General features: G+C 42.3%; 1 protein-coding gene across 1 annotated transcript in view; it reads right to left on the bottom strand.

Annotated features, from left to right (window-relative positions):
* The window catches only part of LOC124717129 (symplekin), a 126148-nt gene that overhangs the window by 36912 nt on the left and 76512 nt on the right, over nt 1-12724 (bottom strand). The window contains exon 13 of the mRNA XM_047243866.1: nt 10348-10543. Coding sequence (XP_047099822.1) covers nt 10348-10543 — 196 coding nt within the window. The remainder of the gene's footprint in view (nt 1-10347; nt 10544-12724) is intronic.

Raw genomic sequence — 12724 nt, 5'->3', positions numbered from 1 at the left:
TTAAGCCAATACACACTATGTGATTTAAAGTACCCGGATACCTCCAAAAAACATATGTTTTTCATATTAGGTGCATTGTGCTGCCACATACTGTCAGGTACTCCATACCAGCGACCTCGGTAGTCATTAGACATCATGAGAGAGCAGAATGGGATGCTCCGTGGAACTCACGGACTTTTAACGTGGTCAGGTGATTGGGTGTCACTTGTGTCATACATCTGTACACAATATTTCCACACTCCTAAACATCCCTAGGTCTGCTGTTTCCGAAGTGATGGTGAAGTGGAAACGTGAAGGGACAGCACAAAAGCGTACAGGCCGACCTCATCTGTTGACTGACAGAGACTGCAGACAGTTGGAGAGGGTCGTAATGTGTAATAGGAAGATATCTATCCAGACCATCACATAGGAATTACAAACTGCACCAGGATCCACTGCAAGCACAGTTAGGCAGGAGGTGAGAAAACGTGGAGGTCACGGATGAGTGGCTGCTCATAAGCCACACATCATGCCGGTAAATGTCAAACTATGCCCTGTTTGATGCAAGGAGCGTAAACATTGGACGATTGAACAGTGGAAAAACGTTGTGTGGAGTGACGAATCAGAGAACACAATGTAGCGATTCGATGGCAGGGTGTACATATGGCGAATGCCAGTGAACGTCATCTGCTAGCATGGGTAGTGCCAACAGTAAAATTTGGAGGTGGTGGTGTTATGGTGTGGTTGCATTTTTCACAGAGGGGAGCTTGCAACCCTTGTTGTTTTGTGTGGCACTATCACAGCACAGGTCTATATTGATGTTTCAAGCACCTTCTTGCTTCCCACTGTTGAAGAGCAATTTGGGGATGGCGATTGTACCTTTCAACACGATCGAGCACCTGTTCATAATGCACGGTCTGTGGTGGATTGGTCACACGACAATAACATCCCTGTAATGGACTGGCCTGCACAGAGTCCTGGCCTGTATCATATGGAACATCTTTCGGATGTTTTGGAACACTGATTACGTGCCAGGCCACGCCGGCCAACCTCGATACCTCTCCTCCGTGAAGAATGGGCTGCCGTTCCCAAATAAACCTTCCAGCACCTGACTGAACGTATGCCTGCATTAGTGGAAGCTGTCATCAGGGCTAAGGGTGGGCCAACACCATATTGAATTCCAGCATTGCCAATTGAGGGCGCCACAGATTTGTAAGTCATTTTCAGCCAGGTGTTCGAGTACATTTTGTCACATAATGTACATTGCCAAAAGCTTTATTGAAATCAAATACACCCACAAATGAGAGTCTATAAATCGTGAGCATTTATTCATACAGCTTTCTTAAGTAAATTATTACTTCTCTAGTTCCTCATCCTTCCTGAATCCAAATTGATCTTCGAGGAGGTTTTGTGCGAGATTCTGTCACTTCTGATGCTCACCAACATCTATTAAATGTAGCATAGGAAGCTTGCTTTATTATGATCTTCACACTTGTCTGATGTGGTTGTTTTAGGTATTCATAACAGAACTTAATTTTTAACAGTAATGGAAATTCCTGGCTGGAGCAATATGTAAATTTACAGAAAAGCAACCATTCATCATAGCGAATCTGCATGTGGAGCACAGACACACAAAACAGAAAACAGCATTCCTGTAGGGGTGGTTACCCCATAACACAGATGTGTTAGTGACTCTAAAATGAGTTTCTTGTAAGGAGATGCAGAACGGTTTCTCCTGGACCAGGAGCTGTATTACTTCCAAACGTGATTTTGTATCCATTTAAATTCCACTGCAACACAGAAGTTCCTGAGGGAGCCAATGATTAGTGATGGTTGGTCTTGTCTTTCTCCCTCAGAGGCGGTGATTTAGCCGGAAGGTCTGGGGGAATATTAGCTGGTTCCCGGCTTTCTGGTTCCTCCAATTGGAAGTCCAATCCTTAAGAGCATAGTTTCCACCTGTGAGGGAGAGAGCTCGCCGACCGGTAGGTTTAACTGCCACTTTCTTCGACTTTGAACTACTTTTTGAAGACTTTTTCCTTTCTTACGGAAGGAGTTGGTTGCTTGGGTTGAGGGGACAGCTAGTAGGCTTCTGATGGTGGGCAGTGGCATGTGGCTTAGGTGGTAAGCCCATTGCTGATGGCTTCCGAATGATTTCTGTTTCAAATGTAGCATTTCCTCCACAGGTACACCAACAAGTGCATGTGCTCATACTTGAATCTGTGGTCTGTGTTTGTGAGAAGGCATCACACTTGGCGATTGGCTTCTTAAGGGCTGATGCAAAAGAAGTAGCAAAACCAGAGGTTGCATAGCTTTGAAATCTTTCGTACCTTCACCATAGCGTATGCACCTCTTGAGTTTCAACACTTGTATTTTCCTTTCCTTGTTGTAAACCTTACACTTTCTGCTCCATACTGTGTGACCTCCGGAGCAGTTTATACATTTCGGAGGAAATGTACAAGAATTGTCCGATTCACAAGCTGAGCCTCCACAATTTGCACCCGTATCCTTCCCACTACATCCCTTGGTGGTATGGTCAAATCTTTGACACCTGAAGTATCGCATTGGGTTAGGAACGAACAGGTGAACATAAAGATGGACACAGCCTGTAGGGATATGTTAAGATAATTCTGGACTACTAAACGTTTTAATAAATGTTGCAGATTTTTCCAACGCACCATTGACTCTCTTCATACAGTTCTGCACTTTCGGGACATCCTAATTTTTCCATCCTTCACCAAACTCTGTGGGGTACATCTTCATTATATCAGAACAGGTAACCAAGCCTTTACCAAAGGTAAGGGTGTTATGCACCCCCAGACTTGACTGGGTGGTCACCTAAGGCTTTATATCCCAGAAGCTTAGATACTTGGTTTCAATTAGCATTATCAACAAGAAGTGTTCTGTTATGAAGTTGAATGATAATTTTAAGAGACCTAGCAATACCCTCCAATGCCTGGTGAATAAACAAAGGGGTGGCCTTCTCAAAGGCTCCCCTATTCTCTTGATTACAAAAAAGGTGTATGGTACACTAATGCCTTGTTACTACAATTCTGAGACTACTTCTAAGGAGGACTGACCAAGCACTCTCTGTGAGTGGGTGTAAGTACTACCTGACTGTGCACTCGTCCCACCAGGAACAGTAGTTTGATGAGACTTTTTCATAGGGATGACTGTTTTACCTCAACAGCCATTTACCTCATCAGCTTGTAGCACACTGAGGTTCAGGGTTTTTGTACAGAGGCATGTATCTTCTTCGTTGTCCAGGCGGTGAAGCCAAGGCCCCCATTCTCTGAAATACACAACATTCCACTGCCGCGCCGCACCGCACAGTGGCCGCTGAAGCGTGCCCGGAGCTTACAATAACAGAGGACTGGTGGTGGCACTTAGCAGTTCCCTGCTCAGGAAGCCAGGGTCGCCAAGCCCACATGCAGCAAATGTATGCTGAGCCCCTGGGGGTGTGGCCAGAATGCTAGTGCTCGAAAGCTAGTGCGAATGTCGTTTTCAGTGATCCATGCATCAATCTGTTATAGGTGAGCGGTTGCCTTTTCTTATTTTATGTGATGATGATGATGATGATGTCCCATACTCCGAGGAGCGTACGAGACGATGCGGGAGACCCACACCGCTGTACTAGGCAAGGACCTTGCGCAGGTGGTTTGCCATTGCCTTCATCCAACTGTAATGGGGGTGAACGATGATGATCAAGATGACACAACAATACCCAGTCATCTCGAGGTAGGAAATATCCCTGACGTTGCCGGGCATCGAACCCGGGACCCCCTGCGTGGGAAGCAATACGCTACCGCAAGACCACAAGTTGCGGACTTATTTTATGTACAACAAAATTTTTTAATTCTTCAGATGTTCCTGGCTTTTCATACATATCACTGATGAACTCATATACAAAGTTAACTGTTTTATTGCATAAGGCTTCTAGCATTTCTCTAGTTACTGCAACATGTCAAGGATGCTTTTTACCTTTAATTCCTCAACAGCTTTACTGAATTCTTCTCCAAGTATTTTTGGTGCAAGTTTACCTTATGATATATCTGCAGCCTCAGCAATTAACTAATAATTAATTCCAAGCCCTTTATACCAAATAAATGTGTATGTATAGCCGTGCTGCGTTAATTCGTTATTGTATGTAATACACAGGGCACCCCTGGTTTTCACTGAGTCCTCTTGTGCCTTTCATTCTTAAAAATGTCTGAACTGGATGGTAGGTTTTTTCTTCACATCCTCTCATCACATTTCCTTCCTTTTTATCACTGTTCCTCAATTTATACTTCCTTAGGTTTTATTTTAGTTTTTACTACAACATTTTAGCCACTTAATCTGCTTCACCTCTGTCACTCTTAGCATTTCTGAACAGCATTCTTTCCTCAATCAGCTCAACGGAACCGTGTATCCATGAAATCATAGTGGTGTTGGCATTTGCTCTGTAGTTTCTATAGTCATATTTTTCAGTCTGTTCTATTAGTCATGTATTGTATTGGTTGCCAATTTATTCAACCTCTACTGTATAGAATTTTTAAATTCTATTCTGGAATCCTCATTCATAAGTATAGTCATGCTATGTCTTAGCCTGGACTTGGTTCTTCTTATTTTCTTCTCATACAAGATTGGCTTTCATGCAGATGGGGCTGTGGTCACACAAACTATCAGCACCAGGATACGTCTTACACTGTTTGATTAGGTTGTTCTACAAAAATGTGATCAATTTGGTATCTGCCTGTAATCCTGATGCAACACATCTTTTCTCCATAATCCTGACACAACCAATCTTTTTCCCAGTCCAAATTTTCCAAATACTGTACTGCCTTCCAGTCACCAATAATTAAAATATTCCCTTTGTCCTGGCCCATTACTACCTCTAACTGCTTACATATTTTCTCTGCTTCTTTGTCTGCTGGTCCAGTAGTTGGGATGTAAACTTTAATAGTATTCAGGACAACAAGCTAAATCTCCAGTTTTACCAAGACTATTCTATCACTGCACTGAAAATAATACTTTACTTACTTGCCAAACTCTCTTGTTAGTCTCATTACTCTGGTTTTTAATATATTCAGAAAATTACTTTGTAGTCATTGCTCTGAAGATCTACATCCATAGGCATTGTAATTTCACTCAGACCCATCATATCAACAAGCAATCCCTTCATTTGCATTTTACAGTTATCAAGCTTTCCAAAATATCTCAATGACCCAACATACCACACACAAATAGTATCTCAACAGTCCCTTCCTTGGTTGCAGGATCCATATAATAATCTGATTGAACAACTGAGCTTACTGGACAAAATATTAGCCTCCCAATTAAAAGAGCACAATGGTGCTTTGGAGCACTGTAGATAGTGTACAACTGATACATAGTGGTTACAAGACCTTTCACCACTGATACAGGACATGACAGCAAAGTGTTGTGTACATGCGACTCAATTGTATAGAACTGGCACAGCAAGATGGTTGAATGTAACAGAATGGGAGAAAGGAGATCCCATTTGTTGGCGTATCAATGCAGACTGTATAATGTGTGTATAAGGACTGGTACAGCATTTTCAGCCAGATAACACTGAGTAAGAGCAGTGGCGGTGTGAAAATATCCTAACCAACAAGGCACAGAGGCAAGTCTCATACCTGCTTCAAGCCGAACTGAAATTGTCGATATCAGAGTACGCAGGTCCATTTCAACCAGTTTCTAAGCAAACTTCAGGAATGAATTTGGATCCAATATACATTTGGAGTCTAGTACCTCACAAAGACCACTTCTCACAGCGACACATGCAATGGGATAATGAAAGTCACAGGATAGCAATTTGCACATATACAGATGGTGGTAGTGTCATGTACCCACGGTATAAAAGGGATCTGCATTGGCGAAGCTGTCATTTATGCTCATGTGATTCACACGAAAAGCTTTCCGATGCGATTATGGCGGCACAATGGGAATTAATAGACTTTGAACGCAGAATGGTAGTTGGAGCTACACGCATTGGGCATTTCATTTCAGAAATTGATATCCCACAGTGTCAAGAGTGTGCCGAAAATAGCAATTTTCAACCATTACCTCAGTGGCTGACTACCTCCAGTTAACGACCAAAAGCAGCAGCGTTTGCATCAAGTTGTCAGTGCTAACTGATTAGTTACACTGCATGAAATAACCACAGAAATCAATGTGGGACGTACGAATAACGCACGTGTTAGGACAGTGTGGTGAAATTTGGTGTTAACGGGCTATGACAGACTATCAACCCAAGTGCCTTTGCTAAAAGCACAACATTGCCTGCAGCGAATCTCCTTGGCTTGTGATGATATCAGTTGGTCCCTATACTACTGGAAAACTGTGGCCTGGTTAGATGAGTTCCAATTTAAATTGGTAAAAGCTGATGGTAGGGTTCGAGTGTGGTGTGGACCCCATAAAGCCTCGGATCCAAGCTGACAACAAGGCACTGTGCAAGCTGGCCGTGGCTCCCTAATGGTGTGAGCTGTGTTTACATTGAATGGACTGGGTCCATCGGTACAACTGAATCGATCATTGACTGGCAATGGTTATGTTCAGCTACTTTGAGACTATTTGCAGCCACTCATGGACTTCAATTTATCATTGGACCACAATTGTTTGTGACTGATTTGAACAACATTCTGAACAATTCAAGCAAATGATCTGGCCTCCCAGACCACCCAACGTGCATCTCATAGAACATTTATGGAATATAATCGAGAGGACAGTTCGTGCACAAAATCCTGAACCAGTGACACTTTCGCAATTATGGACGACTATAGAGGCATTGTGGCATAATATTTCTGCAGGGTACTTGTAATGACTTACTGAATCTGTGCCACATCGAGTTGGTGCACTATGACAGACAAAAGGACGTCCAACTTGATATTAGGAGATATCCCATGACTATTATCACCTCAGTGCTCAGTGTGAAGCTGCACTTCTTCAATGTGTCCAACAATACAGAAACTGCAGTAGCTGACTGACAGCATCTAATTTGATCCGACGAATCACAACTTGGCCTCGTTTCATATTATGCAAGGTGTCAAGTGAACGATAGCCCGATAAGACATTTAAACCGTAGTGTGTAGAGGCTATAGTTAAGACTGGAGGTGGTTCTGTGATGTTTTGGGGTGTTTTCCATACCATGATTTGGGCCCACTCTTTCAGGTTACTGTTAACATGATTTTTATTCAGTATTCTCAGCAACTACCTGCTGCCGCCCCCCCCCCCCCTTTTCATGTCTTCACAAGTATGCTGTCGATGATCTCAACTTCTAAGATGGCAACAGTTGCACTCACAGGGGAGCGCACACTTTTCACAATTTTAAGAACACACTGACATTCATTGCACCTACAATATTGAACCGGCAGGTCTTAATTCCATACAAAACATGTGAGGCTATTTGGAACTGCAAGCGAAATGTAGCAATCAAAATCCCCACAGTTTGGTAGTACTACGTGATCTAATAATTGACAAGTAGTTCCAGTTGAATACAACATACCTGAAGAAATTTTGGAATTGACTTTCTCCCCAAACTGAGGCTGGAGGCAGTGTTGCACAGTAATATCATGTTATCTCCTGTGGGCTGAACCATTTTTATTTTCATTTTTTCTTTGGTCTGATTATTTTACTTTCTTAATATTTAGTTCTTGGAAAGGTACATTCAAGGCATAAATGAGTGAAGGAATCTAAGGATGTGATTCCTGTTGCCTCACTTGATGCAGAGATAAGACGAGTGGAGCCATCATTTGACAGTTTCTCATTTCCTGTTCTCAAGTGAAGCCTCCACGTTGCTACTGCCACTGCCTTCCTCCACTGCTGCCCTAGTCATCAATAATATCACACCACAACTCGTCCAAATTTCCAGCCATCGCCATCCTTCACAAAGAAATTCGATGCTAAGGACTTTGGTCCACAGAGCTCTAACACTTTTGGACAAGGATGGAATTACAACACCTGCATATATTGTTATATTGTTCCGAAGATCCGGTTCTTAGAACACCAAACTTAACTAACAATGCAGACAAAATCAAGAACCCTTGCTCCCTTCAACTAAGATAAAAGGTATTCTTTGCAACATTAAAGATGATCTCAGTCTCCAAAGGCAAGATGTGTACTGCATTTCAGGTTAATGTGTTACATAGGGCAGATTATTGGAACAGTTAATGAGAGATGCACGAGACGCCAATGACACAACCAACTATAACAACCAAGCACATTAGCTGTCACTGAGCACTACTTCAAAATAATCACAGAATCGATTACGATGAGACCAGTACTGTGGTACAAACGCAAAGTTTCTGGAACAACACGATTAAGGAAACTGTCTTGTTTCATGCCTTGTGGTCTAGCGGTAAAGCACTTGACTGGAAATCAAGAGTTCATGGGATCAAATCCTGGTCAGACCTTGGATTTTTCAGTCTGCATTTTAATCTAGCCCTTCACCTCTCAACAATGTAAAGAGTCACCAGAAACGACAAGTCGTTCTGATTTCACATTAAACTTTAGGACCCCTTTCCCCAGTTGGATAACAGAGATAGGTTAGTGACACACAAGTTGCCAATGTGCCATCCAATTGAAAGGCTTGCATCAGGCCAGTGAGCCACATAAAATTACAATAAGTAGTCTATTGAAGTAAGGATGTCATAATACTTGACAAACAGGGATGGTGGTTCAATTTTAACAAGGCTTGGGGTTCCAGCACTCACTCTGTTAAGATCCCAATGCCATTTCATCCACCACAGTTGTAAAATAGAGGAAGAATTTGTGTTACATGAAATGTCAGTGGAAGCTCTGAAAAAGGAAAGAGCATCAAAGGTTGTAGTGGGCACCAGGAATCAAACTGGCTATAAATAGTAGTGTGAGCCCAACAACGGTTCACATACTCATAGGAGACTAAGCAGCAGGTACACATGACAGCAAAACTCACAGCACTGATGAGGACAACTGGGTCAGTTGTCAAAATATTGTGCATAAAATGCCCACAACAACTTGGTAGAATGCTTAGAAGCACACCATTCTTCGACAGCACCAAGAAAACAGGAGAGATCACATCAATATGACAGTCAAACTACTGACAGTCATGTTCCAACACATCATTGTGGATATCAGTGACCACATTAATTATCCTCCCTTGCAAATCTCAAATTATGTGACAACGGAAGCAGGAACATGTGATCTCCGCCATAACCCCTTTAGAAGAAATAATATGGAATTAAGTCAGGTGATCTTGGGGGCTACTGATCGAGAGGAATGTAACAATGGCAAATCAAAAAGTGGTGAAGTACTGCATTGTGGCAGCAGTCTCTACTGTGTTCCTGTAATTGTGGCATAAGCCATTGTTGCAGCATGTCCAGCTACACAAAACTAATAACAGTTTTCTATGCAAACTTTAAGAAGATATGGCACATAAGACGTGAACTTTAGGTGAATCACAAATGCATTACACGATCCTGTGTGAATGTCCTGTGGCTCAAAGACGCATGTTGTGACAATTCATCTTTCTTGACACACAAAACGTGGCTTCTACACCGAAAACCAAACGCTGCGAAAAACCGCCTTTCTCCAGCAGCCACTGCAAGTCAATGCAGAAATCAGAACAAAGCCCATTGCCCCCAATAGCCAGTGCATGGAACAACTGTGGCAGGTATGGTTTTACAAGTAGATATTTGAGTAGACAGTCAACTGGGGTATCTGCAGTGTCATCTCACACATACATCTCTTTCTTCACACTCCTGATGAAGAATTCCCGCACTTGCACCACCTCATCTGCTGCTGGTCCCCGCCGCCCTGTTTTCTTTTTGAATCACATAGGCAGCCAATCACATGGAGTGTTTTGTACCACCCATGTACAGTTTTGTCTGTTGAAGCTTTCATCTGATATCTGGTATTTAATCACTGAATCGTCACAACTGTCTCACATTTAGCAAATTCGAGGACACCAAATGCAAGTATTGCTCCATTACGTGCTATTTTCTGACGTGCCTAGTGCATTCTGAAACTACGCAACAGCACATATTACAAATTTAAACTCCAAGAGATGCTCCATCCAACGACTCATAATTTTCCTGTACATCCGTTTTCATTCTGAACCCCCAGGGCACAATGCCATAGACAATGGCGACATATTCTACATGTGAATTAATTCTTCTGGCATAGTGCAACAAAACTGGAGCTGGACTGGTAAATTTTGATTTAAAAATTACTCATTACGACTAGCTACGACTTTATGGCACATCACTCCATTCATTTACACATACAAGCGGAGTGTACACCTCAGTGTAAGCTATACACAAGATCAGGTTGCCCACATTTTAAATTCATTTCTGTAGATGCAGGTGGTTCATGAAATGACACGATACAAACCTCTGGCTCCTCGTGGGCTGTGTGCATCAGGAGAGCATTCAGGAAGACAATTTTCCTCGGAGGCCGTCGCACGACCAGCTCCTGGAGCAGGGAGATGCCGGCCGCGGCGCGGCTCCGGTCTCCACAGATCCTCCGCAGAACGTCCACCGCCTCATCCGTCACCAGTGGAGCCTCGAGGAACAGCCGGAATAACAACCTGTACATTTCATTGGTCCTCTTATATACATAAGCAACTTGTGTGTCAGTTACTGGGCAAGGCAGCTTGTATACAAGGTATCGGATATGTACAGATCAAGTCGAGATGACAATATGAGGGTCGTTTAATACGTAATGCAATACTTTTTTCTCAAAGCAGTCAGTTTTAGTCATGATATAAATACACCGTGTTGTTCCCCAATTCATAAAACTCTATTTTTCCAACATAATATCCGTTTTTTAATTATATCGACTTATGCTCCCTTAATGTGAAGCCCCTATGCTGTCATGGTACCACCCCAATGGCCTGTTTCTCAGCCAGGTTCTTGGTGCAGCAATAGCTTCGCCAACATTGCTGTAGTTCTCCCCACAGAGTCCATTCTTCAGAAGGCCACAGAGATGGAAATCGAATGATGTGAGATCCAGGGTGTAGTGCGGATGAGGAATAGCAGTCCACTGTAGTTTAGTGATCTCCTTTTGGGTGCACAGTCTTGTGTATCATGAAGAAAGAGAACATTCACATATGTGTTACAACAAACACAATATAATCATTTCTTTAATTTACTAAGACTTCGGAGTTAATTGTTTTACCGTGATGGAGATCCTTTGGAGCCTAAGAATGATGTAGCCTTGACTTTACCAGCTGCGGGTGTGGTTTTGAGCTACTGTTTCTACAAAGGAGACGATGTGTGGTACCATGCTGTTTACTTCCCTTTTCTTTTAGTTTCAAAGAGGTAAATCTACATTTCATTGTCTGTGACAATGTTCAAAAAGAAATCATCACACCCAACCTCTAAGAGCAACACTGATGATCCTTCTTTCCTCTTTATGATTTTCTATTAAACTTCGACAAACCCAACACGTACAAACCTTTGAATATGTTAATGGTGGACAAGTTTCAGCCCTATGAACAAAGATGTCAAGATGAGCACTGAATTGCTCGAGTGTTATTCCTTGATTACACCGAATAAGTGTATCTGTGGGTCGCAACTGCACGTATCACAGCTCTGTGCTGCAAACCTACATGTGGGGGATCAGATAGATTTCCTCTTCTTCATTCGGTTGATGACACATGCTTCTTCCTGTGGATTTATTGGTTATTTTTCCTTGAATGCTGTTAAATGCAATGTAGAGGCAGTAATCTGAAATACACAACACTAAATCTATCACATTGTTCTACATTGCTCCTCTAGACTCAGTGAAACTTGGCATTAGGGTCACGAGCACTCTTTCACTTGTGCACGTTTTAAGGAGCTTCTATGCACGCGCAACTGGCGTGATTTAATTGCCTTATGGGCCAAATACATAGGGATTTGATCAATAATGTGCATGGTTCACAGCATGCACTGCTATCCCTCAATATCAAGTTTCCACCAATGCTACCAGGTAGCAGACTTTTATCCACGTTCGCTTGGCATAAATCTTGCTAGGTGATAGCACACTATGTATATGACAATTCACTTGCTATATAGTAAAATTAGACTGGGCATCACTGTGTGTTATAGTTATACTCATAGAAAAACCTATTTTTTGGGATTCTGAATGAGATATAGTACGTTAAGATTTGGATTTTATCATACAGTAATCCATTTGAGGTGCTGAGAACCACAGAGCGCATAATCTTCAATTGTGAGGCTATAACATTTATTCGTGCTTCTGAAATCTGTTGATCTTTTGGTGGATCAGATTTATCTATACTGCAGGCCCACATTGGACATACAACTGAATATTTACGAACAGCTGTCTCACTGGTTTCTCTGCTATTCACTTAAATATGGGGGGTCGAAAACGGTGTGCTTTAGGCACTTATGGTTCTCAGCACCTCATGTGTATTCTATTCAAGTGACCTCATTGGTAGATGGTAGTACTTGAATTTAACACTTTCCGCAAATGGCAATTTGTGTTTGGAGTTGGTTGTTTACTGTGGAGGAATCGGTTTTCCTGTGCAGTGTCAACATGAATTCCGTTGAACCTGTATTAAGTGCTAACAGAAAAGAAAATTAACAGGAAACGTTACCCACTAGGGAAGTGGGGCCTCCCAGACCAGATGTGTTGCCTGAGAAAGCGACAAAATCAAATAAGCGTGACTACAAGTGAACATTTAACAAAGAAGTGTGCAATAAGCATTAGCTGTTGTGCGGATACAATGACAGAATTCCTGATTTTCAGCCAGGAAGTTAAT

The sequence above is a fragment of the Schistocerca piceifrons genome, chromosome 9 (genome assembly GCF_021461385.2).
Source record: "Schistocerca piceifrons isolate TAMUIC-IGC-003096 chromosome 9, iqSchPice1.1, whole genome shotgun sequence".
Classification (NCBI taxonomy): Eukaryota; Metazoa; Arthropoda; class Insecta; order Orthoptera; family Acrididae; genus Schistocerca; species Schistocerca piceifrons.
Note: the sequence above shows the minus strand (reverse complement) of the source record. Positions and strands in the feature narration are given on the sequence as shown.